Consider the following 25,695-nt stretch of genomic DNA (forward strand, 5'->3'; position numbering starts at 1 on the left):
ACTCGGGGTTAATGAGGTCCAGAGTGTTACAGCGGCCATGGAAGCTTTATCCTAGTCACATGGGAAAAAGCTGTGAGAGCTGCACACCTCAATAGTAGAGATCATGATTTAGATTTCAGAACGTATTCAGGCCCACATCACCATCACTCCACTAATTCCTCCTTAAACAGATAAACCTGTGAGGTCCATCACAAGGGCAGGAAACCATTGAGGTATATTTGCAGTCAGGCAATGGCTCCAGCACTGGGAGTCTTCTTAAATGGAAGCGGGGCTGTCAAAGGAGTGACCCTGGAAATAGGTAAGTAATATCACGCAAGTCCAGTTCCGGCACGCTATGCTTTTTAATCACAGGCATTAAAAGCAGAGGATTGGAAAAGCTCCTTAAATAAAAAGAATTCAGAAGGGGAAAAAGGGAGCTTGCAAGATTCATCTGTTCAACCAACCTTCCAGCTCTTCTTGTACTTTGACTATTTGACAGCTATTGCACGATTTTTAAAGACATTATATTTCTGAGATCTCTTTGTTTGCTGTGGTTGTTTATCTCCATGTTGGGGAGTGACAGTTTAATAAAGTATAGCCTACCCTCTGTACAAAACCTCCTATGCAGCTGCTGCACTCAACAGGAGAGAAAATGAGAAGAAGAGAGATGTTCTTCAATACACTGTTTATTTTTATTATATTGTCATGGAGCGTAGTGCTAATCACTAGAAAAGTGATTATATACTACATACTGGGCCACCTTTATGAAGAAGAGTAATGTTCAGACCCAAAGCCCGAGTGGTAGGTGGAAACTAGTCCATAAAATCCTATTCTGGCAACGTTAACAGTGAAGATATGTTAAACTTGCCCTTCCCTTTCTCTTTAGGCTAATTATTAACAATCACATAAACATGACTATTTAGACGTTTCTCAGCGCTTCTCTTTTTTCATCTGATGGCAGTTGTTGATGCAGTAACACCAGTTTGTTTCACACGGGGGCTTGAGGTATCACATTTGTTTGTGGTGGTTGATATGTTAGCAGTATAATTGTGTATTTCTTTTCTCAAGTTCTTGAATCCTGTTTGTATTGTTACGCATTGGCTTTTTGATTGCTGCCCGCTCGGTTCTCAGATTATTCAAAAATCCCAATAATCCTTAGATTTGGTCACTGGTCCTTAAAAGAGCACTGCCTGTACATTTTTTTTCTGTTTGACAATGTGCTTTCTTGTGGGTGGTTCACTTATATGTGCTTCTTTCGATGTTGATTAAAATCCCCTTTCCAAGTGAAACTTTTCCCGCATTCAGTACATTTGTACGGCCTCTCCCCAGTATGGATCCTCATATGTCCATTGAGATTATCTTTCCGATTGAACCTTTTCTGGCAGTAGGTGCACTTGTACGGCTTTTCACCAGTGTGTGTAATATAATGTTTTAGAAGACTTCCCTTCTCAAAGAAGCTTTTGTCACAGTTAGTACATGAAAAGGGCCTTGCTCTTGAATGTACTCGCATGTGTCTGATGAGCTCTCCCTTCAGGCTGAAGCTTTGATCACACTGAGAACATTTGTACATTGGGTGCTTTTGAGGTGAGCCTTGAAGACCACTGAGAAGCGGGGAATTTCCCAGAGTACTTTCAGACTCGTTGGATTTCTTCAGTTGATTTCCCCTGGACCTTCCCGTGGGTAACCTTGAATGTTTAGAGTTGATGAAGCCACTTTGTTCTTTCACACCCTGTTCCTGGTAATTGTCAGACCACAACGGTATTTCAGAGTTTCTTCCATTGCGAGAGCTCTGTAGTGCCTTGGTACTGCTTCTTCCAGGAAAAGATTTACAGGTTTGCATTTTGTTGGTAGACTGCATGGGCTCTCCACCTGTCTTATGTCTGTTCATGCTTTTCTCACAGCCTAGATTAAAACAAAGTTCAGCCATTACAGTTTTACTCATAAGACAGTTACAAAGAACGAATATTTTCATTACAAAGTAGGAGTCCAGTCATCAGGGTAGACACTCAGGATACTAATCTTTTATCAAAATGCTCCACACTACTTTTCTGAGAGTTAAATCTTTCCATTTAAAATTCCAAAACGTGTTTTTGCGGAGAGAGAGAAGGAGGTGGAAGGAAAGAGTGCGGGAGGAGAGAAGGAATGCAAGAAAGCAAGAGTGAGGGAGATATGACAGTAAGAGGGATAGATAGGGTACTGTGTGAGAAATTTGGGAGAGAAAGGGGAGAGACAAAAGAAAGGAGTGATGGAGAGGAAGTGTGCTCATGAGTGTGCGTGTGTGTGTGTGTGTGTGTGTGCACATGTGCGTATACTGCCAGCACAAATAAATGTTGGTCAAAAACACTTTTTATTTAGAGCAAATATACTCATAAAAGCATACTGATTAACGTATTGCTAAGTTCCATAATAAAGCATAAACGACAAAAAAAAACACTACTTATTTTCTCAGACATGTTAAAATAGTCATGGGGTCTATTTGGTGGGAATTTATCTCAATGCATAATCTAGTGTCTTGTAGCCTGGCACTACCAGAATGTGCCCAGCGAAAAGACTCTGGCCTGATTCACAAAGGGCCTTCGCACTTGTGGCAGAGGCCCTGCAGTCGTGGGGGAGTCTCCTCACTCGTGGTGGAGGCCCCAGAGTCATGGGGGAGTCTCCTCGCTTGTGGTGCAGGCCCCACAGTTATGGGGGAGTCTCTGCACTCAGGGAGGCGGCCCCGCAGTCGTGCGGGAGTCTCCCCACTCGTGGCGGAGGCCCCGCAGTCATGAGGGCAGTCTGTGCACATGTGGCAGAGGCCCGCAGTCGTGGGGAGTCTCTGCACTTGTGGCAGAGGCCCTCTAGTCAAGGGGGAGTCTACGCACACGTGACAGAGGCCCCGCAGTCATGGAGGAGTCTCCGCACTCATGGGGGAGGCACCGCAGTTGTGTGGAGTCTCCGCACTTGTGGCAGAGGCCCCACAGTCGTGGAGGAGTCTCTGCACTCGTGGCAGAGGCCCCGCAGTCATGGGGGAGTCTCTGCACTCGTGGTGGAGGCCCCGCAGTCATGGGGAGTCTCTGCACTCGTGGTGGTCGCCCCGCAGTCATGGGGAGTCTCCGCACTCGTGGTGGAGGCCCCGCAGTCATGGGGAGTCTCCGCACTCGTGGTGGAGGCCCCGCAGTCATGTGGAGTCTCCGCACTCGTGGCAGAGGCCCCGCAGTCATGGAGGTGTCTCCACAGTTGTGGCGGAGGCCCCGCAGTCGTGGTGGAGTCTACACAGGGAGGGAAGGGAGGAGCCAAGATGGCAGAGCGGACCTTAACAGCAGAGGCTGTGTGGTGAGTCACCGAAATGAGCAAATGAATGCACATTTTTAACCCAGGAAATGCGCGGAGTAACCAGAGTTAACAGAGGAACCAAGTTCTCACTGGGGGTCCGCCGACAAGAATCGTTGAAGCTGCGGAGCTACGCGGTAACCCCAGGGGGCACCAGGACGATATCGAGGAAGGCAGCGGGCAACAGAAAGGAGCCGCATTGATCAGAGGGCCGCCGTCGGCAGAGGAAGACAGCAGATTGGTGGGGGCATCAAAACTGAACGAGCCCCGGGAGCAAATTTGAGAGCTCCTGCTGTGCTGGAGAGACGTGGTGCATTATGATTGCACCCGGCGCCTCAAGCGTTGCCACCCTCGGAAGGGAACAATGCCAAAATGGTAGTGGGAGCACCGGGGGAATAATAGGGGGACCTCCGCCTCCACTGGACCCGGGGAGGCTCTCAGGGAGCGCATGGAAACAGACGCCTGACTCCAAGATGGCGGCCAGGTGAGCTGTGGACGGGCCAGAGTCGCTGCGAACACCGGTGGGGCAGGTGAAGATAGAGCAGCTGCCCGAAGAGTGAGTGATGGCCAGGAAAGAAGCACACAATGGGCAATGCAGGCATCTGGGGGCCCCACAGGACAGCTTCATGAACCCCTAGGCACCTGACCTCCACATGGCGGCCACCCAAGGGTAATAGAACAGTTCCAGACACAAAAAGAAGCTCCCACAGCCACAGCGACTCCACAGAAAAGTCGACCCTACAAGGCACTGAAGGGATCTGATCCCCTGCAGGGCCATACTCAAAGCGGGGGAGATACCCCGGACAGGGGGGGAAAAGCCTAAAGGGGACAGCCAGGACCCTCGCTGACGGATCGGGAGAGACCTAGCGCGAACCCACCTGGTGCCCACTGTGGTAAAATCCACCTCTACTCGGGGGATATCCACGGTAGGCATGGGGATGCAGGAACAAGGGGCTCACTCAAGAAGCACTCAAGATGCCAGTCGGGGCAAGATGCCAGTGAGCCCACAGACCCACACATAGGCCCGAGCCGGGATGAAAATCTTTGACAGACGGGAAAACCCAGGTTTCGGAAGATCGGCGCACACAAGGGGAATATAGCACAAAACAAGGCGCCACTCGTCTCTGAAGGGTGCGCTCAGTGGACACTAAGGACCTAATGCCACCTAAAAAGACGCAAACAGTCTCCAGCTACTCTACTCCTTCAGAGACAAGAGGGCCACCAACAGAAGGCAGACAAGAAGGAGAGATGGCGCTAACCAAAGAGAACCCGTTAGCCTGGTAGGAGGAGGAGGAGCCTGTCCCCAACATGGCCGCACAGAGCTGATGCTCCGTGGTGAACCCTCTCACCAGCTTCCTGAGCGGCGTCCCGCCGCACTGTTATCCCACCCAAAACAACGATTCCTGATCCGGAATGCTGGCTGATCTATGCCGTGACATAGGAGCGCCCAGCGGAGCTTCTGAGAGCGGTACGGCTGCAGGAGTATGCAGGGAGACTGCTCCGGATTAGGGAGGGAACGAGTACTCACAGGGTCCCCCTACCACTGGGATCCTGCTCAAATGCCCAACACTCACCACTACTGCTGGGAATGGGGAAGATCTGCGGACTTTGGAACTGTCCTTTCCACCTCTCCGCTCTCCACTCTTGACCTGGGCACGAGCTGGAGGATGAGGCGGACGGCGTTTACTAGCAACACCGTGACTGGTGCTCTTGATGGAACTTTAACGATGCCCCCTGTGCGGAACCAAAACGGTCTGTATTTACCGCGGTGCCCAAGCAACTTTGGCCGATGCCCGGTGGAGCTGTAATATGCAGCTATAGAGGAGTTTTGGCTCTGGTTCACCCCTCGGCCGGTACCTACCCAGTTCCGGACATCGTTTTCCTCGCCTCCCTGTTGTGTTTTCCTACCTGAATTCCCTACCCCCGTTTACCATTCCCCCTCTACCTCTTCACTCTGCATAAGATGTGTGTACGTGCCAATAATTCTCAAATTATTCTGTAATCTCATTTTTTTCTTTTCTCCTATGTCTAGACTTGTCTATGTAATTATGGAACCTGTAACTCATTGATCCTCATGTAAAGCGCTCCGATACCTCTGGGTCTAGCCAGCACTATATAAAACTTTGCAAATAAATACGAACTTATGTCGGAGCCCCGCAGTCATTGGGAGTCTCCGCACTTGTGGCGGAGGCCCTGCAGTCATGGGGAGTCTCTGCACTTGTGGTGGAGACCCCGCAGTCGTGGGGGAACCTCCGCACTCGTGTCGGAGCCCCACAGTCGTGGGGGAGTCTCTGCACTCGTGTCGAGGCGATGCAGTCGTGGGGGGGGAGTCTCCGCACTCGTGGCAGAGGCCCCGCAGGGGTGGGGAGTCTCTGCACTCATGGCGAAAGACCCGCAGTCGTGGTGGGGTCAATGCACTTGTGGCAGAGGCCCACAGTCATGGGGAGTCTCCCCACTCATGGCAGAGGCCCCGCAGTCGTGGAGGAGTGTCCGCACTCATGGCAGAGGCCCCGCAGTCGTGGGGAGTCTCTGCACTCGTGGCAGAGGCCCCGCAGTCGTGGGGGAGGCTCCGCACTCGTGGCAGAGGCCCCGCATTCATGGGGAGTCTCCTCTCTTGTGGCAGAGGCCCCGCAGTCGTGGAGGAGTCTCCGCACTCATGGCAGAGGCCCGCAGTCATGGAGGAGTCTCCGCACTCATGGCAGAGGCCCGCAGTCATGGAGGAGTCTTTGCACTTGTGGGAGAGACGCCGCAGTAATGGGGGAGTCTCCGCACTCATGGCGGAGGCCCTGCAGTCGTGGGGAGTCTCTGCACTTGTGGCGGAGGCCCCGCAGTCATGGGGGAGTCTCTACAATCGTGGCGGAGCCCCCGCAGTCATGGGTGGAGTCTCTGCACTCGTAGTGGAGGCCCCGCAGTTGTGGCGGTGTCTCCGCACTCGTGGCGGAGGCCCCGCAGTCATGGGGGAGTCTCCGCTCTCATGTCAGAGCCCCGCAGCCATGGGGGAGTCTCCGCACTCTTGTTGGAGCCCCATAGTCGTGGGGGGGAGTCTCTGCACTTGTGCCGGAGGCCCCTCAGTCGCGGGGAGTCTCCGCACTCGTGTTGGAGGCCCCGCAGTCGTGGGGGGACTCCCCATTCGTGGCAGAGGCCCGCAGTCGTGGGGAGTCTCCGCACTCAGGGCAGAGGCGCCACAGTCGTGGAGGAGTCTCCGCACTCAGGGCAGAGGCGCCACGGTCGTGGAGGAGCCTCTGCACTCATGGCAGAGGCCCCGCAGTCGTGGTGGAGTCAACGCACCTGTGTCGGAGCCCTGCAGTTGTGGGGAGTCTCCGTACTTGTGGCGGAGGTCCCGCAGTCATTGGGGAGTCTCTACACTCGTGGCGGGGGCCCCGCAGTCATGGGGGAGTCTCTGCACTCGTGCTGGAGGCCCCTCAGTCGTGGGGAGTCTCCGCACTCGTACCGGAGGCCCCGCAGTTGTGGGGAGACTCCGCACTCATGGCAGAGGCCCCGCAGTCGTGGGGAGTCTCCGCACTCAGGGCAGAGGTGCCACAGTCGTGGAGGAGTCTCCGCACTCAGGGCAGAGGCGCCGCAGTCATGGGGGAGCCTCTGCACTCATGGCGGAGGCCCCGCAGTCGTGGTGGAGTCTACGCACTCATGGCAGAGGCCTGCAGTCATGGGGGAGTCTACACACTCGTGGCAGAGGCCCCGCAGTCATGGTGGAGTCTATGCACTCATGGCAGAGACCCCGCAGTCATGGAGGTGTCTCCACAGTTGTGACAGAGGCCCTGCAGTAGTGGTGAGTCACCCTGCGTGCATATCAGAGGCACTATATGCTTTGAAGCTCACCGCCTTGATGTGCAACTTCACTAGCCACCCTTTGGAAGAGGTCCTCTGACCCTGGCAGGCCTTTGTGTCTGACTCTTGGGAACGTTCACACTGCCTAGCAGGAGGTCAAGTTCTTGTCTTGGTAGTAGCAGCTACAGGCTGCCAGCCAGGGTACAGGAAAGCCAGGGGACACCAGGTGGGCAAACTCCAGAGTCGCCACCTGGGTGCAGATCAAGCCTGAATTAGGAATCATGTCAGGGGTGAGGAGGCACAATGTTTGATACAAAGCATGACCACATTCGGCAGTACCATAATGGAGCTGGCAACCTCAGAGGGTTGGCAGTTCGGGCTGGACTGTTTCCATGAGGCACAGGGTCAGACTGATTTTCATATGGCCATGTCTGAACTGGGGTGGCAGAGTGGGCTAAAGAATGGTGACGGATCAAACCCAGATCTGTTGACTGGGTGTGAGTGTTTGATTGGTTCTGATGCTCCGTCCATCACCACCCCCTTTTGTACCGCTTTGTTCGCCATAAGTTGGCAGGGTATGCTCAGACGTGAGTCCCTTGCTCACTTTGCCACTGGATTCAAGCAAGCCTGGCTGAAGACGGCTGAAATGCCAGAAACCGGTCCTAGGAAGCTTGTTTCCGGTCCAGGGAAGGCATGGCTTGGCAGTTCGGGCTGGACTGTTCCCATGAGGCACAGGGTCAGACTGATTTGCATATGGCCATGTCTGAACTGGGGTGGCAGAGTGGGCTAAAGAACGGTGATGGATCAAACCCAGATCTGTTGACTGGGTGTGAGTGTTTGATTGGTTCTGATGCTCCGTCCATCACCACCCCCTTTTGTACCGCTTTTCAACCTCAGAGGGTGCCCAGGTGCCAGCCCATGCTATCCTATGGACCGCTAATTACTTATAATTTGCTGCATTGTGTTCAGGGAGACAGCACTGGTACTGGGGCCTAGCAACTTTCAGAGTCCTAACAATCAGCATTTAACCAAAACGTGTAGGGGTGACCTTACAAAAAGTGCACTTTCCTACATAGGCATAAAAGCTCATGGATGCAGTAAGAATCTTTCAATTCCGTGGGCCAGGGCACCTTAGCCGGAGTGAACGGTGCTCCACACCCCAAACTGTTTGGCAGGATAAATATCTCTGTTCGCATTGTTTTCTAAACAATTGGGCACAGACAATTACTGTAAATGTTAATCCTGCAGTGAAAAAATCTACATACATTCCCAACATCCCAGGGTTTTATTATAGTGAAGATGATGGCTGTAGGAAGCTGGCTCTCTATATCGTGCACTAGAATGAAGTACACTGGAGAGTCCAGTGGAACCCCAGTCGGTGGACAGAGGTCAAAGTAGATCATTTGAATGCTTTTTGTGTAGTGTGGCCAGTAGTTAGGCTCATCAGAGAATAGTGCCAAGCAGTTATGACACACAGGCAATAAATGAGACACACGCTCAAGAATAAATCCAATACCAATTTGTAAAAAATCAGCCGCGGTCCGTGCAGGTAACATCAGTAGGGCGGCGGGCCGGGTAAAAGGGGATTTCGAGGGACGATGCAGAGGGAAAATTAAATAATCATTAATTTTCCCTCGAAATCCCCCACCTTACCTCGCCCCACCGCCCCACCGCGGTTACCTGCACGGACCGCGGCTGGTAAAAATAAAGATGATTTTTATGTATTTCTATAGATCAAGAACACAGTTCTAAGGTAAGTACTTTTTGAGTTACAGTTTTATAAGAGTTCGGAAAATGTATAACATTTGTGCACAGTTGGGCACCATAGGAGTCAATGGGAAGAAATAGAAATTTGAATACTTTTTTTTTAAAATCAGGTAATACTTTCATGAAGTTTACCTTCTTGCTTTGGGTCGGGACCATGTCCAAAGTTCCAGCAGGAGAAGTTTGAGAGCGCCCTGGATCGGGCGGGAGCAGAGTGTTGAGGGTCTTGGAAGCTGGTGCGCAAAGATGAAGAGGGCACTTGAAAATGAACTGCACAGGTGGACTTACAGGTATGCCCGGTGGGTCTCCTTGGAAGGTGGAGGTCTCAAGGGCCTGGGGACAACAGGGGCGGGTCTGGTTGGTTGAGGTTGGGGCTGGTTGGTCGGAGCCGGGATTGGGTGCAGAGCGCACAAGTCAGCAAGTGCGTCTTTAGGATGATCGTGGTCAGGAGCAGGCAACTTGGAGAGACAGGCTCGGGACAAGTGGGTCACTTAGGAAGTGGGCCTCAGGTGTCTGAACGTCCCTCGAAGGGTGCTTGCTTCTGGTGCTTTGGGATTCCAGAGTTGGCTCTTCTTGTTCGTTTTTACCGCTGGGGGCCCGTTACCCCAGGAATTGGTACGCCGCAGCTCCAGTAAGTCCTGATGCCTCCAAACTGAGTGGAGAGGCAGATCTGACCCTCCAGAGCGGTTGTACCTCTTCTTGCTTCGATGCGAAGTCAAGGTTGTCGGGGAGCAGCAAGCCGAAAAATGAAATGAAATCCAGTATTTGTAAAGCGCACAATTACCCGAGGGAGTCAAGGCGCTGGGGGCCGTCGGGAAGATTAAGCGAGCTTTTGCCCTGAGTCACATGGTGCTGGGCTAACCTGCTGCCGGCAGGGATCGAACCATGAACCCCGTTGTCCGTAGTCAGGCAACCTGGCCGCTGCGCCAAACCTCTCCCACCATTTTATTCGGCAGGAGGGGCTTCTGGGCTATCTACCTTTAGGGTGTCTACACCCTCTAGTCACCACTTCATGTGGGAAGAGGCACTACCCTAGCCCTGATTGGAGGTACTTCCACCATCTCAAGATGGTGGAATTTTAGGAAAGGGGTTCACCTCGCCTGCTCTATTGGTGGTGCAGGCTGATGGGGGATTCTTCTCCTCATCTAACTAATTTTCCCGCCTTTCTTCCCGCCAAAGGTGGCGCAGGAAAGAGGGCTTGGCCTCCATACTATCTGGAGGTTCCTGGTTTGGATTTAAAAGGCGGCATTGCCTTTAAAGCTTTCTGCCCAGAAAGGCCATCATGTCTGGAGGAGGTGTGAAGCCTCTCTGCCCAGAGCAGGCTTGGTCTCTGTTCTCTGAGAGCGCTGGCTCTCACCCCAGGAGGTCAGAAACATGTCTGGTGGTGGCAGGCTGGTGAAAACCAGCCAGAGAACCCAATAGTGTTTGGTTAGGTTTCAGGGGACCCACTAAAAGGGTCTCCTATGTGAAGTTATTAATAATCCTCCACTGGTATGAGAGAGGGTTTATTAAGACAAGATGTTTGGTACCAAATATCTTAGAAATGAGTTAAGCCATCATGGAGCTAAGAAACTCGTGTTGACAAGTACCCAGCCCAAGTACTTTTTATGGCTTCCCTGTCCATTTAGAACATCACAGAATGGACTGGATATTGTAGGGGCATATCTGCTCATGCTCATATGCCCTCACATGGGATATCGTGCACCCTGTCGTAGGGCTGAAGGCCTGCAGAAGGGGTGACTTACCTATATCTTTTGCAGTGTAAGGTTGGCATGGAACACAGGACTGTGTGCCATGTTGGCTCTTCGGATTTTCCTGCAACACACAGCTTGCTTTGGCAGAGTGTATAGCCTTGGTGAGGGGTCCCTGGGGGTAGTACAACCAGTGCTGCAGCCCCAGAGGAGACTCTTCAGTAACCATGTCCTAGGTACCAGGGGTACCACTTACTATAGACTTACAGGGGTAGCTGGGGTTGTGCCAATCGTGGTACAAAAAGGGGCGCTTTCCTATGATGACAATATGCCCTGCAAGGTCCTGTGCAGTGAAAACCAAATCATGAGACACAGTAAAACATCGCAAATACCGTTGCGAAACATTGTTAGAGAGAAAAAATCTTCTCACGCCCCGTACATTTGATGCAGAATCTGCATGAAAAACACCAAGGTTCAAATACAGATTAAAGACCAACATTTTGAAGATTTTTCCTCTTCAGGAGCCTTGAGACTAAAAGTCAAATGTTCCCAGACTGGGTAAATGTTCTTAGGTTTTCGATCAGTGACTGTTAACTCACCTGTTGGGGCATCAATGATTCCTCTTGTTTTGCTGTCCCAGGAGTCGAAGGAACTGAGCTCGTCCTCATCTTTTATGATGACCGATATAACAGCAGTATCTGTTGTGAAAAGCAAAGTCCAAGTTAAGTTACATTTACACCTGGAAAGGTCTGATAATCGAAGTGAGATCTTCCTTTTGAGAAAGTATAATAGAAGGACTATTTCATATTGTAAGAGGAAGGTTCTGGTTACAGATCTGTGAAGATGTAAGACTGCCATGGAAGTCGCAAGATCTGAGAAACAACCATAGCAAGGGGATAACACGAATTAGGGTTTTGATTCAATTATCAGAATAACAAGGAGCCCTAATTGCCCAAGGCCATCAAACCCTTCCAATGCTTTCAAAGCCTCCGAAGCTCACCTGAGCGGGGGCTGATGCAGTCTGCTCCTCTTTCTGCACCAGAATTATCCATTAGAAGAGACTTTGGCTCATCCTCCTTTCTACCAAACACGTCTGCATTTAGCAGCGGAAATCCTGTGGAGCAAAACATGTGAAAAGTGTCATTTGACTACAATGCTTCGTTTTTGGATCCCCTAGAAGTGCTACTACTAGTTGTGACGGCTATATCAGAAGGGGTAACCCAAATAACCCAACAGCATCTGGGTAAATGAACAATATTATAAACATACAATGCTTTGGGACAAATATATACGATACAGTAGGATGAAGGAAAACTTGAATTATTCCTCCCCTCGAGTTTTACTCGTGACTGATTCAGTATCAATTCAAATCATGGACAACGGGCAGTTCAAACAAGAGTCTTGAAAAAGAATATTCTTATATACAATACATCTTCTTTTCTTCAACAAAAACACAATACTTAAACCTAATCTAAATATTTCTACTATTCCCTATTACGCTATAAAGAAGTAAGGATGTTTTCAAATTTTTAGAAAAAATGAGCATTCCCTTCAACAAAAGATCACCCTATAAGAAAGTACTGGGAGGTATATTACTCCACCTCTAACTTTTTGTACTTTCAAACTTTTAGCACAACACTTTAAATTCACAAGGGCGTCCTCCAATCCTAAAGTCGACGCATTTCAGCCCCATTGGTTTCGGGCCTCATCAGGACTAGGGTGTATAAGGATAACTTTCCAACACAATCCCCTGAAAAAATAATAAATATATACACCTGTATCGTTACATCTATTTACATATATATATATATATATATATATACACATACATACATATATACACACACACACACACACACAGGAACATATGTACACATAAGTCATAGTTGCAATGTATTTCTTTAACTTGAGGTGGCAGTCCATATAAATCAATCACCCGAATGTGCACTCAAAGCAACCTTATACAAGCCATAAAGAAATATATCACCCGTGATTCTAAAAACAAAATGATGTGACTGATTAATGATTCAAGGAATGCTTATAAAAGAAATCAAATAGAGCCACGGAATCTCAGAACACATCGTGCTACACGTATATCTAAATGTCCAACACACTAGTCCATGTCTTTTAAATAAAAGCCAATTGAGGAGGAGGAAGAAGTAGGGACAAATAAAACTACATTTACCACTATGACGTAGTTTATGGCAACTTCAGTGTAATTCAACATCCAGGTGCCATACTTCGATGGCACTGTAATAAAAAAAAGAGAGCCACACATCATGGGACCGACCGGGTTACTGACCAAACTCTACAGCCGAAATCCCTATGTATACAGTGCTTTCAACAAATTAGACGACTCCCTGGTTTGGTCTATCAAATATTGCCCGATTACCCATTTTTCTCTAGATATCAGATTCCTCATAGGGCTACATATATTACTGATCCGACTTGGAATATAGATATACAGAAATTGAAACGCCACATCTTCTTACCGGTACTCCACGGGCAGCCGATTCCCCGTGATGTCAATTTATTTAATGGAGACTCCTAAAACTTCATAGTCTGTTTCTCAAACTGTGCGGGAACAAACCAAATAAGTATGTCAAAAGCCGTCCCCCTCCTTTCAAGGAGAACTCTCTTGCCGAAGAAAACCGTAGCGGATTCTTACCTCTATTTTTCCGCCATATGGGCCGTCTCATTATCTCTCGCCAAATGATTCCGGGTCTGCGATAGATATCACATGACCCAGAAGCGCGATCTCTCTTAAAGGAGTTGCGCAGAGACAAAAACAGCACTTGAAGTCTGTGCTGAAAAAAGACTCGCGCATTCTAGTTACCCCGCAGTGTAGCAAAATCCTGCAGTTTTATTTCAAAAGAAGTTACGTGTGGACGTCACAGAAAAACACGAGGTCTGTTGTGGAAGACAAACTTGCGCATATTAAATACCCCGCAGTGTAGCAGACATACCTACAGTTTTATTAAAGAAGGAATTATGTGTAGACATCACGGAAGGCAAACACGTGCCTATTAATAACCCCGCAGTATAGCAGCTTCATGCCTATTAATAACCCCGCAGTATAGCAGGCAGTCCTACAGTTTTAAGTAAAAGAAATAACGTGTAGCCATCTAAGAAAGACGTAAGGTCTCTATTGAAAACAAACTCACGCGTATGATTATTCCGCGGAGTAGCAAACATTCCTGTATAGGATATCTTTACCAACTAAAGAAATAAAAACTAAAAGTAATAATTATTAAAAAAAATAATGCAAATAAATATTATGGACATATGAAACAACCAACATGTGTGTTTATCAAACCTTCTAGCCCTTATATGTACCGCCACTCCGTACAATCTTACTATACAGAATACAATATACAGATCGTATGTCAGAGACTATTCAAGGTAACCACACAAATAATCATCTCTGGACAAGCAGACTTCAATACACATTACTGTAACAGTGACCAAATGTCATCACAGTCATTGAGGCCTGATGTCTCTGTATGATATTTTTCAATTAGTCTTGCCTCCAACCTGCTCAATTTCGTCTGGAGTTCATCTCTTTGGGCATTTGAATCACACATAGTACAGACCATTTTATATCGTTTTCAGAATGGTTATGATTTTGAAAATGGAGTACTAGTGGGGCTCCCTGTGTCTTACACTTTATTCTTGATTTATGTTGAAGAATTCGCTTCTTCACTGCTTGCGTTGTTTGGCCAATATAATTCTTATTACATGGGCACTTTAGACAGTATACAGTGTTTTTAGAATTACAGTTGGAAAACACTCTTTGAATATGTGTCTGGCCATTGATGTCCAATTGTTTAGAGTCCTCTGTCAAATGACAGGCTACACAATTTTGGCACCTATAATGGCCTACTACCGGTGGTAGGCTAAGTAGACTCCAAAGGTCATTTTGCCGGATGTTTTTTTTCTTTTTTAAAGGCAAATAAAGCTGTAGGGATACCTAACCTATCGATTAGTTTCCAATTTTTTGGAATGATTTTCTTGATTTTATTTGCTTTTGGGTCATATGTGAGAACACACGTCTACGGCATATTTTTATCATGGTGTTTGGGAATGAGTAATTCCTCTCTGGGCGTATACCATGCCCTTTTCAAAGCTGTTTTGACCAATTGTTTAGGTTAACCACGTATAATCAGTTTGGTCTTGAGTATTTCAGCATTACTAAAGTATTCTTCCTTATTGGTACAATTTCTCCTTACATGGAGGGATTGTTCATATGGTAGGCTTTCTTTTAAGGTACGCGGATGTCCACTAGAAAAGTGTATAAGGGTATTCAGTGGGTTTGGTATATAAACTGACTTCTAGATGGCCATTGACATGCTGAATAAATACATCTAGGAAGTTTATCTTTTCACGGTGTTTAGATACTGTGAAGTTCAATTCAGCTGCTCTTGAATTTAACCAATTATGAATATCCGTCAGTTAAACCTCGTCTCCTTCCCAAATCATAAAAATGTCGTCAATATAGCGACACCAAAAACCTACTTGGATCTTAAAGGGGTTGGTGTCGCTATATATCCATCTTTTTTCAAACTCTGCCATAACCAGATTTGCTATCTCAGGTGAGAAACTACAGCCCATCGCTACTCCTGATACTTGTAGATAAAGCGTTACAACAAACAAATGATGGACGGAATGCTGACAATGCAGACATCCTCCCCCAGTCAAGAGATCTGGGTTAAATCCATCGTTCTTTTGCCCACTACGACACCCCAGTTTAGACATGGCCATATGCAAATCAGTCTTGACCCTGTGCCTCATGGGAACAGTCCAGCCCGAACTGCCAAGCCACGTCTTCCCTGGACCGGAATCAAGCATCCTAGGACCGGTTTCTGGCTATCAGCCGTCATCAGCCAGGATAGCTGGACTCCAGTGGCGTAGTGAGCACGGGTCCCACGTCTGGGAATACCCATCCCACTTAGGGCGAAAAGCGTTACAACAAACAAATGATGGACGGAATGCTGACAATGCACACATTCTCCCCCAGTCAAGAGATCTGGGTTCAATCCATCGTTCTTTTGCCCACTACGCCACCCCAGTTTAGACATGGCCATATGCAAATCAGTCTTGACCCTGTGCCTCATGGGAACAGTCCAGCCCGAACTGCCAAGCCATGTCTTCCCTGGACCGGAATCAAGCATCCTAGGACCGGTTTCTGGCTATCAGCCGTCATCAGCCAAGATAGCTTGACTCCAGTGGCGTAGTGAGCACGGGTCCCACGTCTGGGAATACCCATCCCACTTAGGGCGAAAAGCGTTACAACAAACAAATGATGGACGGAATGCTGACAATGCAGACATTCTCCCCCAGTCAAGAGATCTGGGTTATATCCATTGTTCTTTTGCCCACTACGCCACCCCAGTTTAGAGATGGCCATATGCAAATCAGTCTTGACCCTGTGCCTCATGGGAACAGTCCAGCCCGAACTGCCAAGCCATGTCTTCTCTGGACCGGAATCAAGCATCCTAGGACCGGTTTCTGGCTATCAGCCGTCATAAGCCAGGATAGCTTGACTCCAGTGGCATAGTGAGCACGGGTCCCACGTCTGGGAATACCCATCCCACTTAGGGCGAAAAGCGTTACAACAAACAAATGATGGACGGAATGCTGACAATGCAGACATTCTCCCCCAGTCAAGAGATCTGGGTTCAATCCATCGTTCTTTTGCCCACTACGCCACCCCAGTTTAGACATGGCCATATGCAAATCAGTCTTGACCCTGTGCCTCATGGGAACAGTCCAGCCCGAACTGCCAAGCCATGTCTTCCCTGGACCGGAATCAAGCATCCTAGGACCGGTTTCTGGCTATCAGCCGTCATCAGCCAGGATAGCTTGACTCCAGTGGCGTAGTGAGCACGGGTCCCACGTCTGGGAATACCCATCCCACTTAGGGCGAAAAGCGTTACAACAAACAAATGATGGACGGAATGCTGACAATGCAGACATTCTCCCCCAGTCAAGAGATCTGGGTTCAATCCATCGTTCTTTTGCCCACTACGCCACCCCAGTTTAGACATGGCCATATGCAAATCAGTCTTGACCCTGTGCCTCATGGGAACAGTCCAGCCCGACAGTGTTTTGTTACCAGCAGAAATTCTACTATTCGAATAACAAATTTTGCGAGAATTAGATAGTCTCCAAAATAAAAAGATTTTCTATAAAACTAATTGCACTAAACAAGAAGTAAGAGCCTTCAAAAATCTATCTCACAATCCAGCTATAATAATTAAGCCGGCAGGTAAGGGGGGAGGAATTGTCCTATGGGACAAGGACAAATATGACGAAGAAGTTATGCGTCAACTATCTAATCCTACATATTACAGATTGTTAGAAGAGAACCCGACTCTAGAGCTGAAATCACAAATCTTAGATATTACCACAGAAGGATTGGAACAGGGTTGGCTATGCCAAAATGAATTCGACTTTCTTAATACTGACAATCATAAGACACCTAATATATACGTTTTACCTAAGGTGCACAAATGTACTATTAACCCTCCAGGTAGATCGATAGTGTCAGCATGTGGTTCACTTTTGGAACCACTTGCTAAATATATGGACACTTTCTTAGTCCCTATAGTAAAAGAAACGCAATCATCTGTACGGGACACAATGGATTTGATATCCAAGGTTGAAAATCTTCCCTATAGGGGGCGCTAGCGAGCCCGGAGCAAGATGGCTGCGCTTTAGTACAGCTCTGCTGGTCGAGCTATTAATCCGTCCACAATCCGCTTATTTTGGCGCCATCCATGGCCAAAAACGACGACTACCTGCTGTTGGGGTGCTGAGGAATACTTTGATGCCGCAATTCGCATACTCTGCTGCCTCGATTGTTTGAAACACGATCTGGGGTTGCCGACTCACGCTGTGGATAAAATGGCACCTTCTGGGTTAGCGTACTGCTAACGGCTTGCTCTGTGCCCTGCAGCTACTCTGGCTGGTGTGCTACACGCTGCTGCTTCCCGATAGCCTGTGTGGAGGTGACTGGTGTCGACTGCTGGCGGCGCCCCTTGAATGCTGTGCTATGCCTGCTCCGCACTGTGTATCTAATGGCGGCTACAGTGCGGCGATATACTCACATCGTATGCGGTGAGTCGGTTGCTGGTCTGCGCGCCTGCTGCCTGAATGGGGAGCGGGACTCTTCTGCCTACCTCTGCGACACTTGCTGGCGGTTAGGAGCCGGGCGCTGTGGTGAGGCCCCGTCTGCTGCCCTGGGCGCTGAGTTGGAGACGGGGACCCGCGCATCGGTGGGTCCCCCGCTGGGGCTGCGGCGCTGCTGTGGAGCGGGCCGCCGGCTGTCGGGTCTCTCCGCTGGGTGCCCGGATCGGGGAGCACTGCCCGCGGCCTGCGCTCTTCATCAGGCCCCTCAGAGTCACCGGAGTGGCTTTGGTGGGATCGGGAGGGGCCGTGGTGCATCTTGGATCACGGCCGAGGCTCGACATGGCGGATTAGTGCACCTCCTGCCGTCTGGGGTTCCTGGGGCTGCTGAGTCACTTGCCCGGTGGAGCGCTGAGGAACTGAGGGGCCTGGAAGCGCTTCTGGGCCTGTTGAGGTCTGTGAGGGGAGGCGGCGGTGTGTCTCTTGGGCTGGGCCTCCGCGGGGTGGGCCTGCTGGCCGGCGCCTCTGTGGGGGTGCCATCTTGACTATCTCTGTGCCCGGGAGCCTGCCTGGTGATCTCTGCGCTGCCTGGGATACCGCCTCCTGCTTCATATTGGGCTTCTCATGGAGTCATAGGCACCATCGTTTACACACCCCTTATTTGTTGCCTCCCTGGGGTAGGATTGCTCTTTTGGTCGCAAGGTCATCCTATTTAGTGCGCAGGTTGAGCGCAAATGCTGATTTCTCTATTACAAACAAGTTCCTCCGCTGAGTTGCGTCTGGCATTGCTATGGGGTGCACAGACAAACAGCAAAGTAAGCTTCAGTTTGAGGCCAAAACAAACACTAAAGCCTCTACTACGGCCTCCTCTGAATCAGAACCAGACCTGGCGCAGGGCTCGGCTGCACGGCTGGAGCGCATGATGATCAGTATGCAACAAAGCCTCCAAACCATAGATGCTAAGATTGATGGGTTAAATCTCCACATGGACACTATGGCTTCGAAACTGGACCAGCACGGTGCGCAAATAGCGGAGGCGGAGGCGCGCATCTCGGCGGTGGAGGACCGGATGGAGGTGGTGGGAACTTCCTGTGCCAATATGGAGAAACTAATAGAAGTAATTAAGGCCAAGAACAAGGACATAGAAGCTCGTTCCCGGAGAAATAATCTTCGCGTTATTGGGGTGTCCGAAACGACCAATACTGGGCCCATGGAAACGTATATTGAAACGCTACTCACGACGCTGCTGGGCACTGAACACTTTTCTAAAGTGTTTATCGTCGAGCGGGCTCATCGTTCCCTGGCTCCTAGACCTGTTCCGGGAGCCACACCACGTCCAATCATTGCCCGACTCCTTAATTATAGGGATAGGGATATGGCTCTCCGACTGGCTAGGGAAAAGGGGGGGCTTGACTATCAAGGGATGAAAATTGAATTATTCCCAGACTTTACCGTCGCCGTACAGCAAGCTCATCGAGAGTTTCACTCTGTGAAGAAGAAACTGCAGTCTCTTCAAATTTCCTATGCTATGCTCTACCCGGCTCGGCTGCGTATACAACATGACAGGAAGGCACGCATCTTTACTGCACCGAAGGAGGTGTTGCAATACACTCTACGGCTGGAGCAGCAGATGACACTACGCGAGAAGAGCGGACATTCTAACTCGGACGGCTGAGCACGTGAGACTAGCGGAACTCTGTTCATTAATGTTCTTTGCCTAATTTGTCAATGGTATTTTTTTTTTTATGTAGCTCGCTCTATTGTGGTTTGTTGTAGGATTCATGAGTGAGCTGTTCAGCATGTTATTCCCGCCTCCTATGTACCAGGATTTGTTGGTGTATTTCAGGGTGGCTGGTACAGGCACCTCTTTAGAATTGCATTACATGCCCAATGTCAACACCAGGTAGCTCACGTCATTAGTGGGTGTGTCAAATTTTCTCCTAGCTCGACCCACCCCGCCTGTGCGGGGGGCCAGAGGCTTCTAGCGACTCACGTAATGGGAAATTCCCGCAAAGTTTTGGGTTTCTGTTGGTGCCACATTGACGCCCTTATTGGGGTACTGTATTCCTTTGATACTAATCCGCTATGTACTCTGTATCGTCAATTGTTCTCTTACTGTTCGGTTTCTATAAGGGAATATGGGCGGCACTGTTTGCTGGCCGCTGTGGGTGGGTGGGGTGGTTGGGGAACTCTGGTTCAATATATTGGCATTGTGCAGGTTCTTTTGTTAAGTGCGGAGCTGTATAACACATGTAGTTGCTGTGCTGCTGCACGTGTGTATCGCAGATTATGTGGCCATGGTAGATAGAAACCGTTCACATCTTACATGGGTGAGCTGGAATGTCAGGGGGCTCAATAATGCCAAGAAGGTGCGACAGGTGTTAGCTTATCTGGACAGGCATCATGTGCAGGTCGCCCTGTTGCAGGAGACGCATCTTATGCAGCAGTCGGCCATGCAGATTGTTACGCGATGGGCAGGGGTGAAGTTCGCTGCCTCCTACTCCTGGTATGCTCGGGGGGTGATGATACTAGTTAAAAGAAAAATGTTCACTTTAGGCCTGTCCAGGTTGATGCAGATGCTGAGGGCAGGTACATAATAGTTCAGGGTAAGATCTACAGTACATCTCTAACTATTGTTAACATATATGGCCCAAACACAGATGATCCTGTCTTTTTTGATACTCTGTGGAGCAAGCTCTACAACATATCCCCTGAGACCCTTATCTGTGGCGGTGACTTTAATGTGGTACTTGATCCTGCGCTGGATAGGAAAACGACAGTAGACTATCCCCCCAGACGAGCTGCCAGTGTAGTACATGAGGGAATGAGATCACTGGGGCTCGCTGATATTTGGAGACAGCGACACCCGCGAGCCATGGAGGGGACGTGCCACTCGTATGCTAGGCAATCTTGGTCCCGTACTGATTACTGGTTGGGAACGCCAGATATTTGTAATTGGATCACACAGATCAGACACCTGCCTAGAACTTTGTCCGATCACTCCCCAGTGGTTCTGGACATGGTTCTGCCCTCCCATGTCCCTCCACCCTTCCGGTGGCGCTTGCAATCCTCTTCCCTCCTTGATCCGGTGTTTGCGGAGGGGGTCCGTAAGGCTATAGCAGATTACTTCTCGTCAAATACAGGATCGGTTTTGACTATGGAAACATTGTGGGAAGCCTTTAAGGTGACTATTCGGGGGGGAGTGCATAGGCCTCCAGGCTGGGGTCTTGAAATCTCTTCATAGTACCATGGCGACGCTGGAGCGGGAGCTGGGTGATCTTGAACGTCAATATAGCGACCGACCCAGCGCAACCATTTTAGCACAAATAAAAGAGAAAATTCTAGCATATAATGACACAACCGAGCAAGAGGTAAAGCATCTCTCTCGTCGGAGTAAGGCACGATATTATGGTGAGGGAGGCCGGCCGAGGAGGACGCTTGCTGCCCGCATCCTAGACCCTCACCCTGGGGTGATGAGCTAGAACAATATCTGGATGATATCGCATTAGTGTGGCTATCCCGGAGACAACAAGAATTTCTGATGCACCTACGAACGCTTGGGGAAATACAGGATGCGATCACTGCTCTGCCTAGTGGAAGGGCTGCGGGCACTGACGGGTTACCAGCCGAATTCTATAAAGAATATGCTGAACAGTTAGCGCCACGTCTGCTCCAACTCTATGAGGAGGCATATGAGGCCCAACGCCTGCCGCCGACCCTGCGGGAGGCATTAATGGTCGCTCTCTTGAAACCACCTGATAAATGTGATTCATACCGCCCGTTATCTCTCATAAACACTGACGTTAAAATTCTGGGAAAGGTTTTGGCCACGAGGATCCAACTCCTCCTTCCGGTTATGGTACTCCCAGATCCGTCGGGCTTTATCCCCACTCGTTCCACGTCCCATAACTTGCGCACCATATTTGCGGTAATGCATGTATTAAAGCCCACGCTCCCAGCGGTAGCAGTATTGCTCGACGCTGCAAAAGCGTTCGACTCGATATCTTGGTCCTATATGATTGCGGTCTTCAACCGTATGGGCGTCCCGTTCGTGTTCACGAACTGGATCAGATTGTTGTACACTAGGCCGGAAGCTAGAGTTAAAATTAATGGACACCTCTCGGAAAAGTTTTCCATTCACCGGGGTACTCGGCAGGGCTGCCCACTTTCGCCACTGCTGTTTGCGCTTGTAATGGAGCCCTTAGCCTGCATTTTAAGGCAGCGGCATGCGATTTTTTCAGCGCCCTCTTGCATTCTCCATGTATGCCGACGACATGGTGCTGTATGTTCGGGACCCGGCGCAGTTTTTGGCGCCAATTATCCGTGAATACATTCGGTTCGAACGCTTTTCAGGTCTCAGCATTAATTGGTCCAAGTCCACTATCCTATCTCTCACTGATAGTGCCTGCCCCTTTGACATGGAGTACCCGCTAACGTGGTGCTCGGATGCTGTCAAATACTTAGGAATCTGGCTGCATAGGGATCAGCAGACGGTCATTCAAGAAAACTTCGGCACTGCCATCATACGGTTGGAGGAGCAGGTGAAGCGTTGGATTAAGCTGCCCCTGTCCTTTGCTGACCGAATAGCCTTAATGAAAATGGTAGTGCTCCCACGCTTTCTATATCTCTTTTTCAATATCCCGGTGCGTCTTACCAGATATTTTTTTGACACCCTTCGCTCACTCCTGATCACACTCGCTTGGGGTGGGAAGAAGTCCCGGCTTCAGTGGGAAACGCTCACGTTACCCTATGAACTGGGCGGTTTTGCGACCCTAGATTTCTATCTTTACTACCTCTGTGCGCAAGCGCAGTATGCCTACTATTGGCAGCATGACCCTGCATATATCCCGCATGTGGCGGTGGAGGCGGGTGCTGTGCATCCGATACCCCTTAAGGCAATGATCGTAAACTCGCATACGGTGTTTGAGAAGGGGGAATTTGATACGGTTCAACTTACAGCTTATGCCTGGCGGAAACTAGGTCAACGAGCGCGCAAGATACCGCTGTATGCCCCAAACATGCCTCTGCTCCACCACTCAAGCATTTCGGTCACCCAAGAAACAGGTGCACTGAGGGCACTGGCGGGGATGGGTCTTTCCATCATGGCGGATGTGTTCCCCGGAGTCCAGTTCATTACCTCAGCAGACCTGGCCGCTCGGGATGAGGACTCCGCCATGCTGCTCTTTGTGTTCACTAAATTGCGCTCTGCCATGCGTGCACTTTATCCGCACTTCCCTTCTGAACCACCGACTCTTTGAGGCGTTACAATTTCTTTACACGGCTACCTCTAGAGCCTGGTTGGTTGCGAAGCTCTATAGGGCGTCCCAGCGTGACATGATATCTGCGGGGAGGGCGGCCTTGGACCACTGGTACGCTGTGTTACCGGAACCACTCACGGAAGATGACTGGTTGGATAGCTGCCGTTTGACGGGCCGTCTGTCACCTAATGGCAACCTGCGTTTGGTGCACTTTAAATACTTGCATCAGTTGTACTATACACCAGCACAGCTGTTTAAATTTGGACTCCGCCAATCCGATGTCTGTAAGCGCTGTGGTGCACCTGCGGCGGGGTTCTATCACCTGGCTTGGGAGTGTCCTAAAATACTTGACTACTGGGGCGAAGTAGTGAGAATAGTTAGTCTGATGATTGAGGAACCACTGGTCTGTCATCCAAGGCTGTGTCTGCTGGGTACGGGGGCACAAGTGAACTCTTCTCACAAGAAACTGGTCTCTCTCGAATTGCTCATAGCTAAACGCAGGATCTCTATCTGTTGGGAGAGTCGAGTAGCGCCTACAACACACCTGTGGCTACAGGATTTGGCGTATTGCCGGGATCAGCTCACCTGCTACGCGGAAGAGTTGACGTCCGCTTCCAGGCCACGTGACATTTGGAGGCCACTCACATCGTACCTGCTATCATTGACTGCTGTCTGCAGTCCTAACTATTGTTATCATGCTACCCTGCTCACCCTCACCCTGCAAGTTGTCACTGTGTGGGCCATGTCTATAGCTCTGGGTATATTTGAAGTCATGGTTTGCAGCGATGTACTCTCACTACTGTGATATTGATTGATCTGTCAACTGCACTGATGCCATGAAGTTCAAATTATGCAATGTTTTGTACTGTATTTGAAAAGTATAAATAAAATAAAATAAAAAAATAAAAAAGAAATCTTCCCTATAACATCGGAAATGAATTTTTAGTATCCTTCGATATTGAATCATTGTATACAAATATACCTCAATATGAGGCTTTGGTTGTTATGAGATATACACTGGAACAACGTGAGCGCCCACATCGGGTCCCTACAGATTTTATAACATCATTAGCGAACCTATGCCTCAAGAACAACTTTTTCAAGTTTAAAGAGGCCCTTCATCTACAAGTATCAGGAGTAGCGATGGGCTGTAGTTTCTCACCTGAGATAGCAAATCTGGTTATGGCAGAGTTTGAAAAAAGATGGATATATAGCGACACCAACCCCTTTAAGATCCAAGTAGGTTTTGGTGTCGCTGTATTGACGACATTTTTATGATTTGGGAAGGAGACGAGGTTCAACTGACGGATTTTCATAATTGGTTAAATTCAACGACAGCTGAATTCAACTTCACAGTATCTAAACACCGTGAAAAGATAAACTTCCTAGATGTATTTATTCAGCATGTCAATGGTCATCTAGAAGTCAGTTTATATAACAAACCCACTGACCGGAATACACTTCTACACTTTTCTAGTGGACATCCGCGTACCTTAAACGAAAATCTACCATATGGACAATCCCTCCGTGTAAAGAGGAATTGTACCAATAAGGAAGATTACTTTACTAATGCTGAAATATTCACGACCAATCGGATTATACGTGGTTACCCTAAAAAATTGGTCAAAACAGCTTTGAAAAGGGCATGGTATACGCCCAGAGAGGAATTACTCATTCCCAAACACCATGATAAAAATATGCCGTAGACGTGTGTTCTCACATATGACTCAAAAGCAAATAAAATCAAGAAAATCATTCAAAAAAATTGGAAACTAATCGATAGGTTAGGTATCCCTACACCTTATTTGCCTTTAAAAAAGGGAAAAACATCCGGCAACAATTGGTGAGAGCAACCAGACACAGAATCCCCTAAAAAGGACCTTAGGAGTCTCCTTAACCTACCACCGGTAGTAGGCTATTATAGGTGCCAAAATTGTGTAGCCTGTCGTTTGACAGAGGACTCTAAACAATTGGACATCAATGGCCAGACACATATTCAAAGAGTGTTTTCCAACTGTGATTCTAAAAACATTGTATACTGTCTAAAGTGCCCATGTAATAAGTATTATATTGGCCAAACAACGCAAGCAGTGAAGAAGCAAATTCTTCAACATAAATCAAGAATAAAGTGTAAGACACAGGGAGCCCCACTAGTACTCCATTTTCAAAATCATAACCATTCTGAAAACGATATAAAATGGTCTGTACTATGTGTGATTCAAATGCCCAAAGAGATGAACTCCAGATGAAATTGAGCAGGTTGGAGGCAAGACTAATTGAAAAATATCATACAGAGACATCAGGCCTCAATGACTGTGATGACATTTGGTCACTGTTACAGTAATGTGTATTGAAGTCTGCTTGTCCAGAGATGATTATTTGTGTGGTTACCTTGAATAGTCTCTGACATACGATCTGTATATTGTATTCTGTATAGTAAGATTGTACGGAGTGGCGGTACATATAAGGGCTAGAAGGTTTGATAAACACACATGTTGGTTGTTTCATATGTCCATAATATTTATTTGCATTATTTCTTTTAATAATTATTACTTTTAGTTTTTATTTCTTTAGTTGGTAAAGATATCCTATACAGGAATGTTTGCTACTCCGCGGAATAATCATACGCGTGAGTTTGTTTTCAATAGAGACCTTACGTCTTCCTTAGATGTCTACACGTTATTTCTTTTACATAAAACTGTAGGACTGCCTGCTATACTGCGGGGTTATTAATAGGCACGAACCTGCTATACTGCAGGGTTATTAATAGGCACGAGTTT

At 48.6% G+C, this 25,695-nt stretch overlaps 1 protein-coding gene across 3 annotated transcripts in view; it reads right to left on the reverse strand.

The window, feature by feature from the left end:
• Nucleotides 1-649: 649 nt before the first annotated feature.
• The window catches only part of LOC146859471 (uncharacterized), a 90,080-nt gene continuing 65,034 nt past the window's right edge, over nt 650-25,695 (reverse strand). For all 3 annotated transcript variants that reach the window (XM_085650200.1, XM_085650201.1, XM_085650202.1), the window contains 3 exons: nt 11,530-11,643; nt 11,129-11,227; nt 650-1,881 (listed from right to left, as the gene is read on the reverse strand). In XM_085650200.1, coding sequence (XP_085506326.1) covers nt 1,220-1,881; nt 11,129-11,227; nt 11,530-11,643 — 875 coding nt within the window. In that variant the 3' untranslated portion in view covers nt 650-1,219. The remainder of the gene's footprint in view (nt 1,882-11,128; nt 11,228-11,529; nt 11,644-25,695) is intronic.

This window comes from Triturus cristatus, chromosome 3_2 (genome assembly GCF_964204655.1).
Source record: "Triturus cristatus chromosome 3_2, aTriCri1.1, whole genome shotgun sequence".
NCBI lineage: Eukaryota > Metazoa > Chordata > Amphibia > Caudata > Salamandridae > Triturus > Triturus cristatus.